This window comes from Ammospiza caudacuta, chromosome 21 (genome assembly GCF_027887145.1).
Source record: "Ammospiza caudacuta isolate bAmmCau1 chromosome 21, bAmmCau1.pri, whole genome shotgun sequence".
Taxonomy (NCBI): domain Eukaryota; kingdom Metazoa; phylum Chordata; class Aves; order Passeriformes; family Passerellidae; genus Ammospiza; species Ammospiza caudacuta.
Window position 1 is genome coordinate 1,267,594 of NC_080613.1, and position 24,907 is coordinate 1,292,500.

The window sequence follows — 24,907 nt, forward strand, 5'->3', positions numbered from 1 at the left end:
CACAATCCAACAATGACTTCATTCTCATAGTGAGGTGTTGGTTGTTGAATGCAGCCTTTAATACTGAATTTCTCACTTGGGAAGGCTACTTTAATTTTACTGTTCATAGAAATAAATGGACATTTGTCATGGAAAATTAAAATACAAAATGTGATGTCTTTTTGTCTGAAAGATTTGGAATATGGTCTGTGCTCCTGCCAGCTCTGTTACCCGGTGCTTTCACTTAAGAATTTGAACATGGGTTCTAACATAATACTAAAAAGGTGTTTGTTGTTTTAACCATTAGCTATAAAAATATAAAGTTTATAAACTTTTAATTAAGGAAACAGGATGCTAAAAATAGAGACATAAACAAGGAGGGTATGATAAGGCTGCCCAGCAATGTGTATAAAGGAAAAATACATTTCTGGTGCTCTGTGGGTGTCGTTCCATCCTCACCCCACAGTGTGGCTGTAGGAATGGAGCTAAACCCCAGTATTTGCAGCATTTCCCCCAGTATTTGCAGGTTATGGGCTGCAACTTGAGTAGCACAGCGAGAGTTGTGCAAGTTTGCTTTTATATTGCACAATAACAGCTGACTTTGGATTTCTCATAACTTATGAGTGTAGTTTTCTGAAAAAACAGCTACTTAAGACAAATCAGTTGGGAACTGGTGGCAAATTAAATTACCATTAATTGAGTTGTGAACCATTGTTGCTCCTGAGAGGTGCTCTGTAAAACCGAGGAGTGTGATCCTGTTCTACTGAAAGCAGTGGTACTTTTCTGTCCGTTTAAATAGGTGTGGGGTTTGGCTTAGAGCCACTTGAGTTAGGCTAAGTGGGCCTGTGGCACGGTTAGAAATGTTTTCCTTAATCCTTTTGGTGTTAAAGTAGGATTAAAAATAATAGAAATTCTCTGAAGAGTTAAGCTGAACTCCTCGACATGCTTCTATGTTTGGTTTGAATTGTTGGGTAAGATGAGTTTAATTTTTCAATTAGCATTCAGTTAGGAATTTTAGTATATGTATTTATGGACTTTGTCATTATTTTTGTCCTTAGCTATAAGGAAGTTACAAAATTCACAAGTAAGTTATACCACACCAATTTTCTAATGTTAGTTTGCATTAACACATAGGAGACAATATTGTCACTCTACAAGCAGCTGTAAATTTGGAACAGTAAGTATGCAATTTTGATTCTTGATTTTAGCCAGAAAGTCTAAGAATAAAGTGTCACATGTTCATACCTGCAAAATCCTTATTTCAGTATTTCAGTCTTTTTAATCTCATAAAAAATATCTGGAGTAGCTGAAATTGTTAGGAATAAAGTCAAAATATTCTTTCAGATATAATCGCCTGCTGCCTTTGCATGTTCATTATGAGATGTAATTCCAGAGCATCACTTAGAGAGTTAAATTAGTAAGAACTGGAAATATACACTAAATTCTTTGTTTGTTTTGTAGTAATATCATTAACTTTTTACTTTTACTGCTGGTGTATTTATAACTCTTGAGCAAAGTAAATCTCTTTCCTCAAGCATAATTTACATCTTCTAGCTGAATTTGGTATGGTTTTTGACTGTCACACTTATTTCCATGCATCTGGCAAATTTCTGGAGTTAAGACTGGAGTCTCATGAGACCAAACCTCGTGCATTTGTAATATTCTCCAGCATGGCCTGTTTTTGGCAGAGAGCTAGAAATATTTTGACAGGTATTAAAAAGGGGCACTGTCTTCATCCTAAATACAGCCTCTTAAGTTTTTCAGTAGTGTGTGCAGAAAGTGATTTTGCCTCCTCTTGACTGCATCTACTTTTTTTTTCTCTTTTCCTGGGCAAATAGATGTCATGAAGTTGAACCCAAGGGTCACAGTAATGAAAATGTGAATCTGGATGCTGTTTGTTCAGTGTTGGACAATGTGACTTTTCAGTTTGGTGAAAAGTTCCCAATCCCTTTTTTTTTTCCTGGAAAAATCCCTGTATTTAGCACCTTCCAAAGGTCTGATGAGAAATCATTCAGGGCTGTAAACCAAGAAATGGAGATTCTCTGGTTGGTATTGTACTGTGTGCATGCTGAGAGCCCTTTCTGACTGCCTCATTGCAAGTGCACTTAAACCAAATGCTCAGTGTGCTAAATACCTTCTCTTGTTTCAGACAAAATCCAGAAACTACCTTTGAGGTGTATGCAGAGGTGACCCACTCAGGAGTCAGTTGCCTTGGGAAAGGTACTGTTTGCACTGTTTCTACCTCTTTGTTGGCTACAACTGTTCTTAAGAACCATATATTGTGAGATAATGAAATACATTTAGCATTATGCTGTTCTAGCTTTTAAAAATATCTTAATTACTTGTTCTGTGGAATCTTTAACAATTAGGACTAAAAATTAGGAATTTATATTTCTTTACCTGATTGTGGATAATTTTCAGGTTTCTTTGACTGTTTTGTCTCTTTTTGTCTTTTAAAATAGAAATAACTCTTTTCTTGATGAGGTTGAAAAAGGAAGTGCTTTTTAAGATTGGTATTTGCTGCTCATGTAAAAAAGGGTAGTTCTAAACCAAAAAATACTCTTGAAACATCTTGTTTGGAATTTGTTTTTACTTCCTCTTTCTTACTTGTCTACAGAAGTATTTTTATTTACTCCCATAGTTTTCCCTTTGATCAAGTGACTTTCTCTGGAAATTAGGCACAGATGCAGCTTATGATTTGGTTAACTGTTTTTAGCATTGTTATCAAGTCATAATTACACAAGTATTTTTCTGTAATATTATTTTGATAAGTATTCCTATGTTTATGGTAGAGAAGTCCCATAACTGCTGAAACCAACATGTAAGTACATTTGGGAATTTTTGACTGCACTTTTATCTCACCTGAGGAACTTGAACAAATAAGCAGGAAAAGCAAAGGTTGAAATTCATAATGTCAAAATTTAGTTCAAGGTAGAGTTGTGAGGGTTCAGTCTCTAGAATGGCACAAAAAGGAAGTTCATAACAATTAAATGATTATGATTAGTCAGCATGTACTGAAGTAGTATTTCTTTTGTCTTTTATTAAACAATCACGTGTGTGTGGTAGATATGGTGTAATGAACCAGTAGAAAGGATTTCTCTATTTTATTGACTGGAAAGCCATTTATCTCCTTTTATATCTGTATTTGTTACAGTCTGTGAAAGTCAAATAGCTGCAAGTCCTTCCTTGCCTGCCAAGGCCTCCATAGGAGTTGTAGCTGGAATACAGTTTTGGCTTGTCCTACTGCTCTGTGCCATCACAAGTATTTGATGTAACTGCAGGAGCCCTTTTAATAACTGGTCTTTGTTTCTGCACATCTGACCTGGATTCTAGTGCCAGAAAATCTGAACAAATTTGACCATAAACATTACATTGTACAGTACTAGTGTCTGGGTATAATCTTCTCTTTGAAGTTTGTTTGCATCCCCCTGGAGGGATTAATTCCCTGCTGAGGGAAGGTGGGTTAAAAAGCACGGAAACTACTTTACAGGTTTTTAATTGGAGAATTTAGTATACATTTTGTTCTATAAACCAACTGATTCTGTGGGAGTTTCACTTAGTTGTGTTTTTAGGTTTGTTGTATGCACTTGTAGGTGCAAAATCTTCAGAAATTCTTTTTAGAGATTAAAAAAAGAATTTTAGTAATTGTTTTTACTAGCCGTATATTTTGAAGCTACTCTCTCTGAAGAATCTTTTAGGAGATTTTTCCCAAATGATTTTTTTGTACTTAAGAGGTGGTCTTTATTCTCAGAAGCCTTAGATTTGTGTGTACCCAAATATTTTGTCCTTCTGTTCTGAATGAAAGTTGTGTTGTTCAGTGTCAGCTGTATACTGTATCCCAGGCAAATTACCATTCCAGAAATACACGCCTAGAAAGCTCCATGTAATCTGTGTCCATGTTTTGGCTGTCTGTTCCGTGCCAAAATCCTAAGAATACAGGTTAAGTTTTCTTTTTCTTGCAGTCGGGGAATGTATGTTACAGGGCAAGGAGCAGCTACTGTGGAGAAAAGTAAAATGCATAAAAGTTGTGTAAGAAGCAAATAGTCAGGCAGGATTGAAACTATTTCTCCCCGTTTGGTTGGTCCCAAAATTAACTAAGGCAGCTGGTTCTGAAGTTTGTGTCTGGTATAATAGTGCTGTTGATACTGAAAATGCTCTTAATTCTGGTACCAGTCTTCTGACTTGGTCTTGAGGAGAAGGAATTACTCCAATCTGTCACTGCTGTAGTGTAGGGGATTGCCTGGCTTGTGGGATGGTTAAACTTGCCTCCATTTTGTTATTCAAGAATTAGTGTAGCTGTCATGCATTAACCCCAGCTGGCAGCTCAGCCCCACGCAGCCACCCACTCCCCCAGCCATGGTGGGATGGGAGAGCAAATTGGGAAAGTGAGAAAGTAGCAAAGGATGTTTCCATGTGACTGTGAAGTATCAACTGAAATTTTAAGCTTTAATGTATTTCAAAGTTCATGGTCAGCTGCAGAAGAGAAAAATCTGTTCTGCATTCCACAAAAGCCACCGATAAACCAGCCCAAGTTCAATGGAGGGCTGCAGAGGTGGTGAGTGAGCTGCAGCACTTCAGTGTGAGGAGACAGGAGTGCAGGGCTGCTGCAGCCTGGAGGAGGCTCCAGGGAAGCTGGGCAGCAGCATTCCCTGCTATGGGTATGGGTACATATATGGCTATATATGTGGGTATATATGTGGGTATATATATGGGTTTATATATGTTGTATATATGTGGGTATATATATTGGTATATATATGGGTATTATATATGGGTATATATGTGGGTATATGTATGGGTATATATATGGGTATATGTATGAGTATTCTCTGGGAGGTTCATACCCATCAGGATGGGGTGTCCAGGCTTGCCACAGGGGAACAAGGGGCAGTGACAGGCTGGATCAAGAGACGTTCTGAGTGAATATGGGGAACCTGTTCACCACGAGGAGTTGTGTATTACACCAGCTCACTCAAGAGCTGTTGTGCATCTCCATCCTTGGAGGTTTTCAAGACCAAACTGCTTCAAAACCATGAAGAACCCAGTCTGATCTCACACCTGGCCTGTGTTTGAGCAGGAGTTTGGACTAGAGCCCCCTCAAGGCTCCTTCCTGCCTCAGTTATTCTGTGATCCTAAGATTTGATTCATAGAAGTGTAAGCTTCAGGATCATCTGGGGAATATTTTGTACACTTAATAAGGTACAAAGAGAAAAATGTCATTGAAACCAAAGAAGTTGAAAAAGCAAACATTGTTTTATTCCAGTCCAGGCAGAACTTTGCTAAACCACAGTGAAATGTGTGAACTGAGACTGGAAATGATCACTGGATCAGCTTCCTGTGCTCTCACTGTCCTTTCCCCTCAAGATTGTTTAGAAATAATAATCATCTGTGCTCAGCATTGTGTATTTTTGGTACTTGAAACCTTTGGTAGATTATACAATTCTAGCATTCGGTTGTATTTAAAGGTGTTTTTTGTGCTTTTCTTTGTTGAATTCACAAGTCTTACTTGGAAACTTACAGATTTTTCCTACTTAAGTAAATGTGATGTCTTTTTTTTTGAGAATTGTTAAGCAGGATAGCTTCAACTCTGACTGGCCGCATGAAGATGAGTATTTCTTACTAAAAATATATTTCCTTAGGAGAAGATGACACCAAACCATTTTTTTGCCTCATGGTGTTTCAATGGAAGCTGGTTATTCCCCTTTCTGAGAGTACATGTATTTGTCCTGTTCTTTCTTTTATTACCAATGTACCTATAAAAGCTTTTCTTGATGTCCTTGGCCAGATTTACTTCTGGCAGGGCTTTAGCTTTCCTAACCTGATGCCTGGCTATTCAAGTAGTTCCTCTGCATTCCTTCCAGGCCATGTTTCCCTGCTTCCACCCTCTGGAAGCTGCCTGTTTGTGTTTAGTTTGTCCAGGAGCTCCTTGTTCATCCTTAGAGGCCTCCTCTCCCCTGACTCCCTCTTTGTAGGGATGCTTTGCTCTGGAGCCTCCTCGCCAAAAGTGAGAAGCTGCAAACGAGAACAGAGCTTGTGTTTGTACAGTGACAGGACATGGAATTTGTCTCGGGAGAAATCTGTGTTGTGTGTGTCAGGTATAAGTATGTCAGGCATAGGAACTTTGCAATTCTAATGCTTCTCACCAGCTCCCACACATTTACTTCCAGAAAAAGAGGGAAAAATAGCCATGGTTTTGTTGTGAAAATGAAATATTTTAGGGAAAATATTGGCTCAAAGTAAAACTGGTAAGTTTTGTGTCTCTGGTGCATGATCTTCTGTCATGCATTGAAATTGTTACATGATGTTGATAATTAAAAACTTTTTATGAAATGCAGCTATTTTACTGGATTTATTTTCCTATTTTTAATCTCTGTGTAAAGGAAGGAAAAAAGCATTTTATAAGATTGTGATTTTTGTATTTGTTGCGGCATTTCATAATACTGAAACTTCACAGAAGCTGAGATAGTAAATTACAAAGAACTTTTATTGTTTCTTTTACAGAAGAGAACTGCTTAAGCTCACTTAAGCACTCCTAGATAGCCAGTTCTGTGCTATCGACGCATTGTAGAGAAGTGCATTGCAACTCTTTCCTGTGTTTTTCATCTCAGCCAGGAGATTGTTTTGTGCGGGTTTTTTGAGATGCAGAAGTAGAAAGGATCTCCTAGCAAATTTAGTTTAAATACCTTTATAAAGAAAGTGAAAGCTTACTACTTGTGAAATTTTTCTTTTAACTTTCAAAGCACTTTATGATCTTAAAACTGCTGCAGATCATTCATCAAAAATAGGATGTGACAAATTTAAGGCTGTTGCTGGACTTCAGCCAAAGATTCTCTCTTGTTAGAAAGGGCTGTGAGGAGAATTGTAGTCTGACTGTCAAACTGTTCATATAGCAAAAGAGAATTTGTTAGTCTAAAGTAACCGATCAAAATAGTCTCTGAAGTGAGAGCATTTGAAAGTAAATGCTCACAAGAGTAAAACACCCCCTACACCCCTGTCTGGGAGGACGTACCATGCTTTTGTGTGGGGTTTTTGTGTTCTTGCCAAAGCAGACATTATAAAAGTATGTCAAATCTGTAGCTTTACCATGTAGTGTGCCAAAAGGCCTTTCTCTCCAAGGACCTCATCTTTCATCTTTTTGTGAGTGTAGCATAAATTCTTGCTGTGTGTTCAAGGAAAAAGCTGAAATGGTTTAGTACAGCTAAAGGATTTCTTTCTGAGTGTTTTTTAAAAAACCATGGTAAGTTAGAAGCCTAAACGCGACCGCACGGACAAAGTGTGAGCATGTTAGAGTTTAACAAATGTTCACTGGATTAGGAAAGGAAATGTAGTTTATGCTACTTCTTTTATGACAGAATTTAAAAGGTCTTGCTGTAAGACTCTCCATGTGCTTCTTTCTTTTCTGGAAAACATACCGCTAAGTTGAAAAGGGAGATGAATCTTAGAAGGAAACTATTAACTCTGAGGTAGTTTATCATTGTTTGAGTGAAAGGATGAAATTTGCATTTGAATTGGCTCCTAGAGTAGCATGTACTACTAATCTTGTTCCTACTAGAAGCTTGTGAGTAGTTTAAGTACTTCCTTCTTTACTTTTCATGTTCTAGCCTTGGGTTGTAATAGCTCTTTCCCTCCCTCCCCCCCTCCCCAGTAGATCACAAATGTATAACTTAAACTAATCGAAGTCCTTAACTCTACTGGGAGAAGTCACCATGTACTTGGGCCTTAAAATTATTCTACAGTTGTCACCGTGGTTTCTGTGGTAGGACTTTCACAGGTAGAGAGAACTAGCAGCTTTCTGTCTCTGTCAGACACACTGCTGCTCCCTACCATTGGATTTTGTTACAGATTATAATGTTACATAGCAGAGCAGTGCCTCCTAAACTGATGAAGGATTTTCTTGAACATAAGCAAAGTTACTGGACTAGGATTAAGGTAAGAGTTGGTCAGTCAAAGGCTTGTAAACCTTACCCATGCACCTCTCAGTGCAGCCTTTATTTTTTTAAGATGAAAGCTTTTTATTGGTTCTAATATGCCCATTCTGTATTGATAAATAGATAAAATGTTGAAGGTTTAGAAATATCAAAGGAAGTGCAGAATTCAGGTCTCTTTCCATTAAATAAGGGCTTTCTGTTGAAGGGGCTGGAATTCCCATGTCACGAGTTTTCCTACCCATCTTCACAGTGTTGTGTTGCTACACCCAGCTTCCTAAAGCAAGATTGGAAAAGTAACCAAAGCTAAGTAGGTAGGTGGTATTTGGGAATTCTAATTCTCCTAAGCTGCTGCTTTGTTTTTCTGTTTCCATTTGATTGCTTTGCTTCTAAGTACAAACAAGGTGGAAGATTTTAACAAAGAGCTTGCTGGGACTGCAGTGTCAGGGTAAGTCAATAGCACAGTTTGAGCTGTTTTTTGTGAAGACAGTTTACAGTTTGGTTTTTACAGTATAAATGAAATATAGAACTCAATTGAAGAGAAACTCACCTTATGAAAAATAATAGAATCTGTCATTTTGCAAGTCATCATACACTTTATCTAACACATTTTCAGATGTATTCTTATCTGATAGTACTAGGTTTAATAAACCCCCAAACCAGTAATATCAAATCTGAGTGTTTCTCTGTTGTTGTGAGCTGTTTTGTGGGAAGAGAACTCTTTGGCCTTTTTGCTTCATGCTTTAAGTACTTCTGTCTACAGTCTTTCCTATTTCACAAGTATTTACTAATCTGAAGTATATTACTATGCTGGCACTGTTTAACTAGACAGAAAAATTCAGCACAGAATGTCTCACTCACAAGACTTTAAACTCTTTTGTTGATTTATATTTTTTTAAAGGAGCTTGACATCTTCATCAAGTTCACAGTGGGCCTGCTTTGTTTGCTTTCTCTTGAATGCTTGATAAGATTTTTCTTCTATTGTTTTGTGCAGCAAGGACAGAACTTGCCATGGCTGAGGTGGTTTTTTTGTAAATCCACAATATGGTCATTGTCTGCTGCTGAATAATTGTGACTGCTTTTTGTACAACCAGAACTAAGGCTTTGGCTGTGAACAGATTCCTTCTTAGCGTGAAAAGAGACTAATCCATGTAAATACAGCCCCAAAATAAAGCTTTACAGAAAAAGGGAAAGGCTGCTAAGCAGGAGGGCAGAGGTCAGCAATTTAACCTTTAACCTAACAAATAAGAAGCATGAAAGTTCCCGAATTGGTTTACAAAGGCAAGCTCCTGTGATCTGTCAGTTTTTCTTTTCATGATAGAGTTGGGTGAGAAAACTGACTGACAGCTAGTGCCTTTTTAACTGCAGGTTGGAATTAACTGCTAAACTGAAACTTTCTTAGGGAAGGTTTTTCTAGTGATTCTAACAAATTATTTTCATTCACTAGCAATACTTTTCCTTGAATTTATAGATGAATTTGAGTGGCTGTTCCTTTAAAAGAGTTCTCGAGAGACTCAATTTAGATACCAAATATTACTGGAACATTTAAGACTTCAGCATCTGAAGTGTTTAAGAATTTGGTGGAGCACTTGTTGCAATTAACTCTCTCTTACTGTGGAGCTTTAAGAATAGGGCTGCCATGCCAGTAACTGCAAAGAGTTTGTACTTTGAACAGAGTCCAAACGTTGATGTTGAAGGGTATGTGTGTGTGACTTTATTTAAGGGAGCCGTTTAAACTTTAGTTCATTCTCAGTCATAAGCATTTCCAAGGGGGTTTGTTTTTTGGTTCTTCTCAATCACAACAGGTAATCTTGTTAATGAGTGTTAACTTCTGTTCAAAGCTTAGTGCATCTCTAGTTAACCTGGATGCAGACATTGCTGTAAAGGACTTTCAATTCGAGTGTCATTCAGGTGAAAAAGAAACAAAGTAGTAATGACTTTAAAGGAGACTCCCTGTAGATTTCAGAGCAGGGACTTTGGGTGGTTCCTTTCCCTGAAGTTAGCACGGTCCCCTAAATCCATCCACAGCTGGATGATGCTTCCTGTGAATGTTTTCAGTGGAAGCACTGGAATTTAGGATTTGTGTCTGTCTTTAGCCTGGTGTTGTGTAGGTTGGTAGCTGCAGCACTACAGAGTGCTTTAGAGCACCTAGCAGAGCACTGCTTCAGGAGCAGCTCTCAGGCAAAGCAGCTGTGGGCAGTAAAAGATGAACGAGATCTATTTGTATTGCTGGTTCTTTCTGTTATGGGGAGTTCCTTGCAAGAAGAGAGTGTAAACTGGAATTCGAAAAGAGGCCTGTCAGAGTGCCCAAGGCATGGGCTGCCTGCGTTTGGTGTGGTATTTTTTGTCATGAACAAAAAGTGACATTGTTAGGTTTTCCTGTGGTTTTTTGTTGGTTTTGTTTTGTGTTGGTTTTTTCTGATCGTTTGCGGTTTGGGTGTTAGATTTTTTATAAACTGAAATGGAGTTTAAAAGAGATGGTTTGAGGTTTGATGATTATCAAATAAGTGTAAAATTAATGCAAGACTATTGTTTTACTTCAGCACTTGTCAAAACCCAAAATCAAATCTAAACAAATCCTAAACTCCACCTTCTGTGCTACCAGAGACAATTTAGGTTTTGGTCCTTCTTAGGTTAGCAAGTTTTGGTAAACCATTTGTCAAAACTCCAGATGCTGACACATTTTTGGCTCCTGGGAAGATGATTTTTATGTCCTTTTTTAAAGATGGAAACAGCTTTTTATTTACTCTTTAATATTACTTATTTCATAGAAGAGTGAAATAGAAACGAAGGAAGTTGGGCTTCCATTTTGAGGATGATAACCTTGGATAGAGGGATAGGAAGAGATAACTGATACTGATAATATTATTGTCTGGAATTGGTTATACTCTGGAGAGTTTTTTCTGAACACTTTCCTGCCTGGAGCATCTACCATTAGAATTTGTGCTGGGATTTCAAGCGGTGGTGAAGGGAATTAAACTCACAACTCCCATTGCACTCTACAGGTGTTACCTCAATCCCATATTTGGTTCCTTTGAAGAATCATTTACTTTGAAACCACATAGTTCAGAATATATAAATAGTGACAGCATGACCTCTTCATGATTCTTACATTGTTGCACTCCTTAAGGAAATGTCTCCGATTTCTATCTGTAAGATACTTTGGAGATCCTTGAGATCTTCTGTTCCAGAGATTACCACTCTGTGGAGAAAAAAACCAGATTCCCACTCTGTGGAGAAACACCTATCAAAATTACTTAAAGCAGACTCAGCCAAGTGTGAAAATGTGAAGGCGATGGCAGATTGGGCAGCGCAGTGTGGGCAGAGGCAGAGGCAGAGGCAGAGGCAGAGGCAGGCAGGTTCTGGTGTTTGCTGGGGTGAGCCCAGTGCCCAAAACTTTCCTTGAACTAAATATGAAATTTTCTCCTGGAGTTGTGCTTCACTTGCACCTAAAGTAGTTTCTGGTTTTATCTGATACTTGTCTGTTGGTCCTTGACTCAGTTTAATTTGAAGAGTTTATCAAACACCTAGAAAAGATTCATTAGGGTAAATAACCCTCTCCTAAAGCTGTAACCCCTGTCCACAATGCATTAACATTTATTTTTTTGTACATTTGCCACAAAATAATATATTAATCTCATCTTATTCCATTTTATCTAGAGGTGGCACACAGAAAAGTGTTATAAATATTATTATTTTGCATCATTTGATTAAATTCCTTCTACTCTAAAGATCAGATTATATTTGCCCTGTGTATTTGTTAAGACCTGTCTGTGATTATCCATCATCTTATTTTCTAGACAGTAATGGTAAAAATTGTTTTTAGTTTGTGTTTGGGAAAATTTACTTGTAAATTATTTGCTAGAAATATCTGCCACTACAGTATATCACAGTGCATTAATATTGTGTAATTAAAGATACTTCTTGAAGGTGTTTTCTGCTGGACAGAATTAGCATGTTAAAACAGAAGTGTGCAGCTTTGTGTGTGCCTTGGCAGTGTTCATAAACAAGAATAGATGTAGTGAGTAAATAGAATTCTTTAACTTGTTCAGTATTTTATTCCTTAATGAACTGTGAAGAGTAAAATCTCACAATTTGCCATCTCTCTTGCACGGATGGCAAAAGTGTGTTTTGTTGCACTTAGAAATACTAAATGTGGCATGTAGTAATACAGTAATTACAGCTTATCATTTTGATGTATTTCTTGATTGCTTTGCTCTACCCCGGCCATGGGGTTCTGTCCTTCACTAAATCATCTTGAAACAATTCTGTATCCAGACTAAATCCTTCCAATACAGTGGGTATCAATCACATGGACAATTAAAATTAAGTATTGACATGTTTTTAAAATAGTCATACATCTCAATTTTGTTTATCTCGAAGTTTTAAAAACCTAATGACCTCATTGCAGCTCGACTATAATTACCATGTTTAAACTTCTATGCATTTTTTAGTTTAAACAGCCTTTGTGTTTTTTTAAACCAAAAGAAAATTAATGAGAAGAGACAAAGAGACATCAAAGAGGTTTTCCCTCTGATTGCAGTGTTAGAAGTTTTGCCTGAAAATAGGTTACATTTCTTCTGTTTTCAGCTGAATCCTCATTAACTTTACATTTTAATGATGTCCAGAGCAAATTATACGATTATGGTAGATGCCTTAAAGGGAAGCTTAAAGGACACCTTTTTAATGTTTGTTTCTTTACTGGTGGCAGTATTTGCACCAGTATTATAAACAGCGTTAGACTGCTTAAAATAATTCCAAAACATATCAAAATTATATTCCATTTTTGCCATATATGTAGTATGAGTGTCTTAATTTAATATTTAACACAAATGGAGCATGTTATGGGGAGATCTTCATCTTTGTAAGAAGAAAAATGTAAATCAGGTCCTTTGAAAGAGTTTACAAATTACTTGTGCATCTTCTATTCAGTTTTATTTATAATGATCAAGTAAAATGGAGACAGATGATTTAACAAAGTCTCAGAATTGTTTTGTTTTCTTGAACCTTCCATGGAGACAATAGTTGAAATGTTAATAAAGGGCTAGCTTGTATCTTCCAATGACAAAAAGCATTATTGAGGGAACTTGATGGAATTCCAATTTATTCTGTTTAAAGGAACTCTAATAAAGGCAGTTCTATGTTCTAATGTACTTCTACTAGAAATTAAGATTGCATAATTAACTTTATAGATGAAGAATTGTGTTCTATCAAATGCAGCAACAAAACCTTGTATTCAGTGCACCTTAAACAAGGTTATCTGGAAATGGCCAGAGCTGGAATGGAATTTGGACAGTTCAGAATGAAATACATCATTTCTGACTGTAGCTCAATGAAAAGTTAGAGCCAAAGATCTTGTGAAAAGTGTGGTCTTCTATTTCCCTGTCCTGACACTTGGTGTCTGTGCTTCATGAATAGAAGCTTTGATTTTGTTGTGCTGCACTTCAATCAGTAAATTTTTGGGAGCTGGGATTACGACAAGGGGAGGGGAAGAAGCAGGAGTGTGCTGAAGTACAGGTGCAAGGTAGGACTCAAACTCCAGTTAACTCAGTGAAATGTTTCCATTTGTTTGGGTTCTTCATCACTGATTACAGACTGCTGTGTCTTGGTGGAAGCATTTGATATGCCTGTCATTAATAATCATTGAATGAAGCAGGAGTTGTTATACAAAAAGAAAACTAAGCTTAGCCTTTCCATTTCAGTATGATTTTACATCTTCTGTTTCATGTTAATTTTCTGTAGAAACTTGTCAGAAATCTAAATTGTCATGGTTGTCCTGAGTTACGACAAACCCAAACTACACATCCACCTTGGTGGACTTCATGTGATATTGTGTTAGAAAATGGATTTGAGTCTTTCAAAGGTTTGGCTCTCTGCAAGTGTGAAAACAGCTGTTGAAAGCCCTGGTTTAAGTTCCTAGTTAATCTTAAGTCTTTTGGCTTTGATGCCTGCTAATGTAACTTTAGTTTGAAGATGGTGTTGCTAAAGGAAATAAAGGTGGAGTGCAATTTCCTGCTTTTTTCTTATCTTTATTTTATAATTATCAGAGAATTGACAATCTTTAGTTGAGATGCAAAATAAAAATACTGATTAATAAACTCAGGGTGATACAGATTAGAGACTTCTAGCTGACAGAAAGATGTGCATGTTATTTTTATTTCCTTGGCCAGAAGGATTTTGTATAGAATCGTATTAGCACTGAAAACATGGAATGTTCTTCCTGGTAACTTGTTCTCCAAGTATTTGCAGCGTGGCTGTTGCCAGCCAGTTATGTGTTAATGATAGTGCAAGGCTGAAGCATTCCAATCATTCATATGCCTGTCCTCCCTTTCTCATAAGGGTTTCTTTGCTCAGGGTTTTTGCCTTATTCCTTTTGCTTTGTTGTGGTCAATTCAGTCAGTATAATAGCATAGACACTGGCTTTTTTTCCTCTTTATTTTTCTTTAATAAAGAGTTATGTTAGAGATATACTATAACAGAGATAAGAGCTATTTATGTCCTAAGCTATTGATTTTTAATTAATGTTGCCTGGGCTCATACATGTTGGCAGAATTGCTAACAGCTTGTGGCATTTTTTAATTCACATCTTCTTTTTTAGTATTTTGACAGTGTCATTCATATCTCATGAAAAAGTACCTCGTCAGGTTAAATGTGTTAAAACACCGAGCAAAAAAAAAAGGAGAGAATGGAACATAGGGCTGCCTAGAAACCTTGATCCAATGCCAAAGTATTTAAACAATTTAGTGTTTTGGTTTTCTAGCTCCAAGCTGCTTCTCAAATCCCTTGCTAATTAATCCAGTTAATTCTTTGTAGACTAACTGTATGCAGGGCTTTTTCTTGGGCCTCTATCACTGAGAACCCTGTTTTGTTTGAAGCAAACCTAAGCTCGGTTATAAAGGTTGTAGTAACAACGTGAGTACTTGCAGATGTAAATACAGTGTTTTGAGCCTTTTTAAAAGGACTTGTGTTTGTGTGGGTAACTTCTAATTTAATCTTTCATGTTTAAAAATTAAACATACATACTTGCATAAAAAGATGGAGCGAACTTAGGTCACTTAAGAAAAGGCTGTGGAGCATCTGTAGAACAATCATGGCATGGAGCATTGATGTTGTGGTACTAGAGTTAGTGATTTATGTTTATTTTTCAATGAGCAAATTTTGATAAATATCATTAATTTTTGTTCTCAAAAAGGGTGTTTGGGTGTAGTGCTAATAAGAGTTTAGCAAAAAGGGGAGTGCTTAGAAATGACCTGTTGGTGCTTGAATTTCTTCTGATGAGAGTACAAGAGCAGTGTGAATTCAGACCTGGAAAAAGCAGCTGGGGAGCAAAGAACTTAGAGTCCCAATTAGACACAGAATAAGATAATGAGAACAGAACAGGTACTGCTCAAGGTGTGCTAGTGTGTGGTAAGAACTGCCCAGCTCTTGAGCTTCCTGCTAGTTTGTCAGATTTGTGAGAAGTGTTTCCCCCAGCATCCCACTCCCAGAGTCAATGGCCAGCTGCACCTCAGCACAGCCTGGATCATCAGCCTGTGGAGAGAGTTTGTACAAGTGGATTCAAGTTACAGTTTTAGATTACCTTTGGAATTGTAATGAAGGAAAAAGATTGTTTTCAGCAAATCTGCTGCTGAGGGTGACCAGATTGAAACAAATCTGCAGAGCTTGGAAAAGGGCTGAAAGTTTAGTTGGGAGTTTGTGGTTTCTTAAAGCTGGGCAAGGGAAAGAGAAAGGAAATTAGTGAAATTGCTGGGTTTATATACGCCTGATTTCCAGGGCTGTGACGTGATTGTGAAATGTTCCTGCTCAGAGTGGACTACTCCACTCTCTCAGGAGCGTTTTGGTAGCTGGATGTATGCTCTCATACATCTTGGAAGTATCAAGTGTCTGAAAACATTTTTTGTGGTTAAAAATCCTTTTGATACCCTTGCCTTTTCTACAGTAGCAGAAATGTTTTAAATTCTTTTAGCGAGATGATAGATTTCCTGTCTAGCTGCGCTGAATATCAGCAAACTCCTCTTTATCTAAACCAAGTTTTTCTTCAAGCCAACAGCACTGCTTAAATGTGCCAAACTTACTTTCACAGAGACCTTCCTTTTGTTTCAGCAGTGCACACAGCATAGTGAGCTCTGCTAATGTGACTGAAAGCACTGCAGCCATGAACTAGGTCAGTCCTGCAAGTGTCGATATATCCACGGCTCTGCTGTGCTCTGATGCTGTCCAGTTAATGAACTTTCCTCCAAAAGAGAGAAGTCATTCTGAACAGCTGAGCATGAAGTGATTTTGGTTTTCTTTCATCTCACGGTCATTAGCTCCATGAGATGTATTTTTCCATGTTAGGACCTCCTTCCCCTCACCCCCACAAAGCTTGGAATGGTGTTCAAGAAGTTCAACTTCTGTCATCAACATTTCTGACTCCGTGGAAATGTTTTGTTGGGGTGCATACTGGATGCTTTTCCCGTTCTTACAAACTTTCCTCCCACTTAATACTTTGCTTGAAGGCTTTCATGAGACCTCTCAGTGATGCTGCAGCCTTACATGAGGCTCACCAATCTCTGGTTTTGTTTTGTTTTTTAAACTCAATTCCAGCTTACCTGTTCTTACAGACTTTTACTGTTTTACCATGTACCATTTTCCATGGGCAGCACTAATAGCACTGGTGGGTTGAGATGGGCATGTTGCATGGCTCAGGCTGAAGCAAAAAGGTGAGGCTGAGTACTGAAGGGTACAAGGCCAGGTTCTGAAGTGTCCCAATAAAATAATTAGTGCTCTCTCTTACGTATGATCTTTTAATATATGAACTTGCAACACCGCAAAGCTCAGGAATGTGTTGGTGACCATGGAAACTCTTGGTCAGTTCTGTTTCTTGGCCCAGGTTTCTGGGGTTATCAGTGCAGTGAGGGTGAAACTCTAAGTGTGGCTACACTAGAAAAGCTGCAAGCAGAGCACCACTGTGAAATCAGCTCCCCAGAAATGCTCATGAAGCCTGGCTATCCTTTGTTGGTAAGGCCATGGGTGAATCAGATTTATGGTGTGGCAGATGAGCTGTGTCCTACTGCCCATGCCCAACAGCATCTGTGGTGACATCTCCACTGCAGGGACCAATGGAATGGAGAGTGAGGTCTTCAGCGATACACCTTTGATGGAGTTGTTTTGTTTCAGTGCCAAAGGGATCTCTAAAGCATCCTGAACTAAAGCATCATCGCTAAAGCCTCATCACAAAGCATGTTTTGTTTGTGCCATCCAGATCACTGAAGCATCCTGAGCTAAGCAGAGGTGCACCAACAGAAGCCCCCAAGCCCCATCAGGCTGCTGGTGCAGCTCTGCTCTCTGAGCTGTGCTGAGGTTCCCCAGCTGGTGACAGAGCAGTGTGGGAGTGCTGCTGCACCGCAGCACACGGGCACTGGGAGCACTTGGAGACTATCAGTATGGAGAGGATGAACGTGGGGTCAGAGTTTGAATTAGAAACTTACATAGCTTCAGGCTTGGAAATCAGTATTCACTGTTGCATGTGTAACAAAGAAGGTTTCTCTCTGTAGTTCAGGCAATTATCCAGTTGCTCAAGAGAAGGGTTGTTGTTTTTCCTTCCTTAGTACAACCCTTCAAGAACTTATGGTTGGCTACAACACTTCTGTTCCATGTCCTTTTCCAGTCAGTTCAGATGAAACCTGATGTGTGGCCATCCATATTGCAATGAATGTATTTCTGCAGTGCTTTATGTGCCTCTCTGACAATATGTCCATCTGAAGTTATTGTGGTTGGTGAAGTTTGGAAAGAAATTTTTAAAAAGTTAAACGACTGTAAAATGTTCTCTAAGACATAGAAAATACAGATTATTACCAAATTTAAATGGTCAAACTATCACTAAAGCTAAACCCAAAAATGACAGCAATGAAACAGCTTGGAAAATGTTTATAAAACTCCAAGTATTTTCTGCTAGTGAAAAACTGTTTGTTTTCATTAGCAATTCCTTTAGGTTTTGTAATGCAGCTGATTGATTGCCATGGCCACATTGAGGTTTTACACAAGTTCCTTTTAATACACTATTGCTAAAAAGCAATATGAAATTAAAATATTAATTCTGTTTTTTTTCAGAGCAACAACCAAGTTAAAAGTTATTTGGTTGACACAGGAAAGTAGAAAATGTATCATTACATAAAAATTTCTTGTAAAATTAATTGAATAAGGATTTTTTTAAATGAAGGTGCTTAGTATGCTAATTAATACAATTGGGTATCAATTCAGTTGGCTATAAGCTCTAATTCTATCAAATATAACTTTTATTTTTGCTGCTGTACAAAGTGAGCTTAGAGAAATCGGTTTGGGTGCATGTGCTTGGCCCTTGAGCAGGCATTGAGATTGGCATTCAGAAGCCATCTGAAATACATGTCCTGTAAATATTAAAGGGGTGACTGTTTCCTGTAAAGCTGTCAAAGCTCTGGTTGCTTTGGTCTTAGCCTGAGAATTTGCATTCTGAGAATCTAAGTTAACAGATTTAGACAATTACTGCTTGTGTCTGGTATTGTTAAACTCTAGATGATGCACTAATTTGGATTAATTAATTAATCAGGATTAATTTTTGCTGCATGTTAGCTAGATGTGATAAAGGTCTTTTTAGTTTTCTTTCTTTATTGCTTCTGAGACTTTTAGAAAAACCTTAGCTTGTAAATCCTGCTCTGCGTGGTATTGGCACTTCCAGACTGTCACATTTAAATCAGAGCCTGAAATATTAGTTAACTGATTCTTTCATATCCCCAGGACAAGGAGGGCTTGCCAGCTGCTGTGGAAGTGGGGAGACTGTCACCAGGCAACTCTGCTGCCTCGGAATATAAATACAAAGAGGCAGGAGAGAAACAAATTCAGTATTCATGGCCTGAGCACTTAAAACACATCTCTATTAAATTTATAGAGTGTCAAAAAGGTTATGAGAAAAAAATACTCTGATCAAACACAAATAAATTAAAAAATTATTAAACCCCAAAAAAGCCTGCTTAAAGTAGGTGTTCCCATTCAACTTCTGCATTTAAACTCTTTTGTATAATTATTACAGGCAGCCTGTAAAATGTTTCAAAACACTTCGTATTTCATTTTGTACGCCAGGCTTTGTGAATTTCTTGACCATTGGAGTACAATTTTACCTAATTATATTTTTTTGCAAGTTTTAGCTGCTGTATAATTTGCTGACTAAAATTACAGGGGAAAAAAGAATTTGAAATACAAACCATTCAAAATTTGCAGTTTGCAGGACTCCTGGAGTTTGGCTTCGATTTGCAGGAATACTGCATTTCTGGGCTGGTTGAAGAACAGATGGTTATCAAGAGAAATATCCCCTTAAGTGCACAGTACAGCAAACTCAAAAGATTCATCAACCGTGCTTTAATGTGGGCTCGAGGTATCACCAGAGTCATTAACCAGTGCAGAGAAAAGATCTGAAGACCTCAAATGAAGGTGGGAGAAACATGTAACAAACAGGACTGGAAATAAGTACTTATTTTGTCTTCTGGTTTTGATCTCTGTTATTTTAGTTTTAGCTCTATACTATGCATCCCCTTCTTATAGTTCTAGCTTTAGTTCTGTCAGTATCAGCAGTTTAAAAATTAATCTGGGCTGAAAGCTTCCTGTTCTTCTTTGTAAGGAAATAATTCTGAGTTTGCTGATCACTGAAGACATCTTATGCTTTCCAATGTCTCCCTACTCTTAGCAGTTTAGAATGGCAGCAATAGACATTAATCTGTACCCTTATACAACTGGGTTTTGTAAAACCAGTATCTTGGTATGGATGAAACAAAAGAACTTAAGGATTTAATAGAGAGATAGTTCCCCAATTGTATTTCATATTTTGAATACACTGCTTGCACCACAACTGTTTCCCAGCTTCCATTGAAAGAATTAGTAAAGTTTTGATTAAACCTGGCCCCATTCCATATAAGAGTCCAAGAGAGCAGATAATAGCAGTTAAGGTGGAACATGTTGCCTTATGGGAGGGTCTGACTGAATGCTCTGCACATGGCAAGCTGGGCACTTCAACAGCTTGACATGACACTGAATAACTGATGGGGAAACTCTTCTGCTTGTGAAAGGCAGTGAGTGTTTCTCCTGTCTTCTTATCCAAGAAGTGAGCATTGGTTTTGTTTATGTAACAGGATTGTAAAGTGAACCAAAACCCCTTTAGATGGAAAGTTGGTTTGTCTGCCAGAAACAGTGAAAGTCTCATATTTAATGTTTACTCTGAATGGCTCATAAAGCTGCTGCTGGTCTCATGCCTGCACTGGAAACTGGTGTGAGGGCATCAGAAACCTGGTGTGAGGGCATCATCAGAGACCTGGTGTGAGGGCATCAGAAACCTGGTGTGAGGGCATCATCAGAGACCTGGTGTGCACCCCACGTGTATGGACATAACTCTGACAACCTGCACCAGTTCTTGTGTTGTTAGAGCTGTTACCTCTCTACATCATCTCGTTCTGGAGAGCTGTATATTGCCTTAAGTAAAAATCTGCAAGGTAATCTGTAATTTAACTTGCTTTTTTTGAGATTTTTTAAAAGATTTTTTTAAGGATTTTTTAAAAAACGCATATAAGATGTTGCTGAATACTGCTAAGGAAAGTTCTATTCTTCACTGCCCCTCTGGCTCTTGATGTGTTAATAGTATAGAAATAATTATGGAAATCATAGTAATTTGCTTAATCTGTTCTGTTTTTTTCCCTTCCTTCCTGTTTCCTATGATGTATATTTTATACTGCCTTTGCTCTCAGTCTTTCCTGCTTTCACATCACTTTACTGAAGTCTGAACAGCATTTTGTGTCTGAGTTACAAACCTTATATTATGTTTCTAGATTAAACTGTTGTGAAAAGCATTTTTATGTTACCAGTGAGGTATTTGGCACTTGCAGAATTCCAAATGTTCTATTAAAGATAGAAAGGCAAACTTAGGAGTCTCTTTTTTGTGACATGCCTGTCCATGGCCTCGAGCTGAGGCCCCAGTCCTGGCTCTTCTCTCCCTGCAGGGCCGTGTCCGCAGACTGAGGCCCAGCCTGGATGCTGGGGTGGGCTGTTTGTGTGCACGGTGGTGTGCCAGGTGAAGAGGGTGATTACAGACTCACCTGGTGGTGTGCCAGGTGAAGAGGGTGATTACAGACCCACCTGGGGTGTGTGTTAGAGCATGGAGCCTGCTGTGGGTGCTCGCTGTGCCCAGTGACACCTTGGGGTGACATCAGTCTCACACTGTGCTGCTGGCAGTGGTCTGTGGGATGGGGTGTAAGACTTTCTTACGGAACTTTCTTTTCATCTTGGTTATTTTCTGACTTTCACACTTTTAGAATAAAGTGCACTTTAAAAAGAAAGGATTGAAGACTTAAAGCTGCATATTAAATAAAAATGGAAATTTTTATTCCATATGTATTATATGCCAGAACTTATTCTGAGGTTTCATGTCTGTCTTCTGGTGTGTGTGTAGGTTTTTTCTTTCCCACATTTTCTCCTCCCATCCCCGCCTTTTTCCCTCCTCCCCTGCTTCCTGCTCTCTGAGATGGGATCTGCAGGCTGAGCTGCAGCAGGTTAGGGGCAAGCAGGAGTGTTCGGCTGAGCTGGGTGCAGGCACCAAGGAGTTGGCAGAGGTTTGGAAAGAAGTTTGCATTGCTTTTTAGTTGTGTTGCATAAGAGTGAGAATGTGTAGTGGGTATAGAAATTAAAAGTTACTCTGAATGGAATTCCAGTTCATTTTAGAGGGATTGCAGCTATAAGGACCTTAAAGAAGTGAATGAGGTAAATAATTAGGAGAAAAAATGAAGCAAGTTTCACTATATTTTTCAATTTGGGATTGAAGTTATTTGTTCATAACCATAATGGATTAAATTGGCTGACTTTTATCAGAAAAAGCAAGTTTGTTTATATTGGGTTTGCATGGTTTGCTCTAGGAAGTATGTTCTGTTAATTTTTTGAAAACTTATGTGGTCTTATAATTTCTATAAAATTCAAACACAGACCAGTTTGCTGCGCTATTTGTAGAAGTAATTAGGCATGTGTCTTTTAAAAGCATAACTCCTCACTTTATGACGTAAGAAAAGTTGTGAGTAAAAGAGCAGCATAGTTACACTAATATGCCATTGTAACATGTTCCCATCCTGTCATCTGGAAAATTAAATCAGGTTCCAGCATGGATTAACATCCAGACTTGTGTGGAGGGGAAGGTACTGTCTTAAATGCCATGAAATTGAACAATGGGATTATACAGTTCACAGCTAATTTCAATATTCTGCTGTACTTGGCTTTTTGTTAAACAAGATCCTGTATGGAGAGGCAGGGATAGCTTTTAGAACTTGGAAACATTCACATATTTAATGAAATACTAAAATAATAGCTTGAATATGTTCGAGTAATGAATGCAGTGCTCTAGGTAATGTGCACAGATGAGATGTGGAATCTCCTCTTCCAGAGGAGAGATCTGGGTGTGCTGGCCATGAGAATGCCCTGCCCCAGTGTGGGATGTGTGCTGGGTGCTAGCCCTGGGTGGGTCTGTGAGTGCTGCAGTGCCCGTGCAGAAAGGCCTGGCTCTCTGTCCCTGAGAATGAGCACTGGCTCTGCTCACCCCTCTCCAGAATAACCCCCACGCTGTTCCACTGGGAGGTGGCTCCGGCTGTTCCCTCACAGGCACCTCTTGAAATAGTTGTGAGGGAAACTGCTGCAGAAATAGCCGCAGAACCTATTTCGTATGGGGATTTCCAGCCCTGTCCTCCCTGGCACAGGCTGTCCCTAGTGAGCAACAACGGAGCTGGAGCTCCTGGTCTTTGGCCAGCTGAGATTTTGTGGCAGCAGCTGCTTTGTAGGGAGCTGTATGCTGTGGGAAGAGAGCTTCCAATGGTGCTTGTCAGCTTGGGAAGTGAGCCCACACTGGCTTCACTGAAATCACTCATGGATCTTAGGAAATTGATACTACGTGCCATTGGGTAACAAGCTTTTTAAACCTGAGTGTAAGCATTAGGAATAAAATCGACTTTTTCCTTGGTACCAGCAGTTTAAGTTTGTGACATATGTGTATTTCTTTGCACTTGTGCCCCTACAAGAAGGGAAGGTTGCAGATGGGATGGTGTATTTTAGCTTTATTTTGGAATGTTATTGCTTGTATTCTTTCTGCTTTACACTTGCAACTTACAGTTTCCAGTGCTGTATTTCAGCATGTATTTATATTTATGGATGGCTGTTTTCCAGGGAAGTTTGTGAGCACTTGCTTTAGGCTCACAGTTTATGACTGTGTGGGTCTTGTCATCTTTGTGAGCTGACACTACAAAACCAGTTGTAATGGAAGATAAACAGGAGATACTAGGTTACCAACAACAGAAAAGTTCAGCATGTAGCACAACCTGAATTCTTGTTTTGGGGTCTGGACAAGTTTAGTTTGAGAAGCATCTCCATAATTCCTGTGACTTTTTGCTTTTGGGGGTTAACCTGCACTGTGTTTGTTCCTGGTTTGCAAGGTCTGCTCCTGCTCTCAGCTGAGCTCTCAGAGCTCTGTTAAGTTAAATGTGACTGTAAGGCTTCAGCTCAGTGCTTTGCTGTAGCTGGGCAAGAGGTTGGTTGGGATTTCAGCCTGGCTCTTCCCTTGTTCTGATGTCAGCAAATAGATTCCACTCTCCTGAACTTGAAAACAGTATTTTACATGTGTTTACTTTGCATCATTTCACTCGAAAGCCTATTAAGTACCTGGAATAACAGCGTTCCCTGTTTTGAGTTGCAAAGGGCTTTCTTACTGTCTACAACTACAATGGAGCTGCATCTAACTGTTTGCATGCACTGTGCAAAACAAATTACTGCGAGTAAAAGTGTTTGAAGTTCCCCAAGCTGCTTTAGTTTTACAGGCAGAGTTGACAGTCAGTTTTGTTCACGTGTTTGCCAAATATTTCACACGAGTGCTGGAACAGTTTTCACTGATACTCGTGGTGCTGATTGAAGCTGAGTCCTGGGTGCTGGCTTGGCCTGTATCTGTTTGTTTTCTCTTGTTCAGAATAACTTGGATATCATGTCTGTTGTGATTTTTGGGCGACTTGTGCTTATTCCTTCAGGGGAGAGCCTGCTCTGAGTAGTCATGATAGCAGTGTTTGGCCTGAGGACAGGCTGTATCCGTGTCCCACGGGCAGGTGGCAGGCAGGGCAGTTCCCTCAGGTGGGACCATCGAGGCAGGAGCAGGGATGGGTTTGCTCAGGGTGAGTTCAGCTGCCCTGAGCTCTGGAATCTCCCCCAGCCCTGCTCAGACCTCTGCCCCTGCACCAGGAGCTCGGATGGGGCTCTCAGGCCTCATTGAAATACACTGGGCTGTCCTTCATGGCAGGGAGCTCCAGGAACGCAGAAGGGCTTTCAAGATGCTAAGAGAACAGGAAAAATGCATGTTTACACACACACACACACACACACACACACACACACACACAATTACTTTGTATGACTAATCTATTTTGTTGCATTTTTCAAGAATGAGAATGTAGTTTGCCATCTATGGACGAATGTGTTTAGAGCAAACACACTTTGGATTTATGTCAAATTGAGTTCCTCATTTCCCTATGATAATGGTAAATGATAAAATGTTATGTGTGGCAGTATGTGTATATATATTTATATTAAGTTTGAGAGCAATGGATCAATAGAAGGGGGGGGACATGTAGGTTTCATGTTCAGACACCATTACAAATGTCTGCAGCAATACAAATTTGTTTCTTTCATTGATTTGGGTGGGGGTTTTTTTGTGGAATTCTGAACACTTGCCCTCCATTAATTAATTTTAAAATTATTTAAAAATAAGCATCTTAATAGGTGTGGCATGGTTTCTTTTACCACTGATGCTGTACTTGCTGTGCTGAAGTGTGAAGCTGTACTGTCCTGTTAATTGCTAGCTGTGTGCAGAGGGGCCCATGCCAGCACAGCTGGTCACATCTTTTTGTGTGTTTGGACACTTTGCTCACTTTCAAAGTAAGGCTTTAAAAGGAGATCCCTTGCTCTCTGTTTCTGGTTTGCTGTGG

The 24,907-nt window shown here is 38.8% G+C and overlaps 1 protein-coding gene across 4 annotated transcripts in view; it reads left to right on the plus strand.

Annotated features, from left to right (window-relative positions):
• DENND1A (DENN domain containing 1A) overlaps positions 1-24,907 on the plus strand; it is a 145,886-nt gene that overhangs the window by 3,720 nt on the left and 117,259 nt on the right. For all 4 annotated transcript variants that reach the window (XM_058818155.1, XM_058818153.1, XM_058818156.1 and 1 more), the window contains exon 2: positions 2,129-2,199. In XM_058818155.1, coding sequence (XP_058674138.1) covers positions 2,129-2,199 — 71 coding nt within the window. The remainder of the gene's footprint in view (positions 1-2,128; positions 2,200-24,907) is intronic.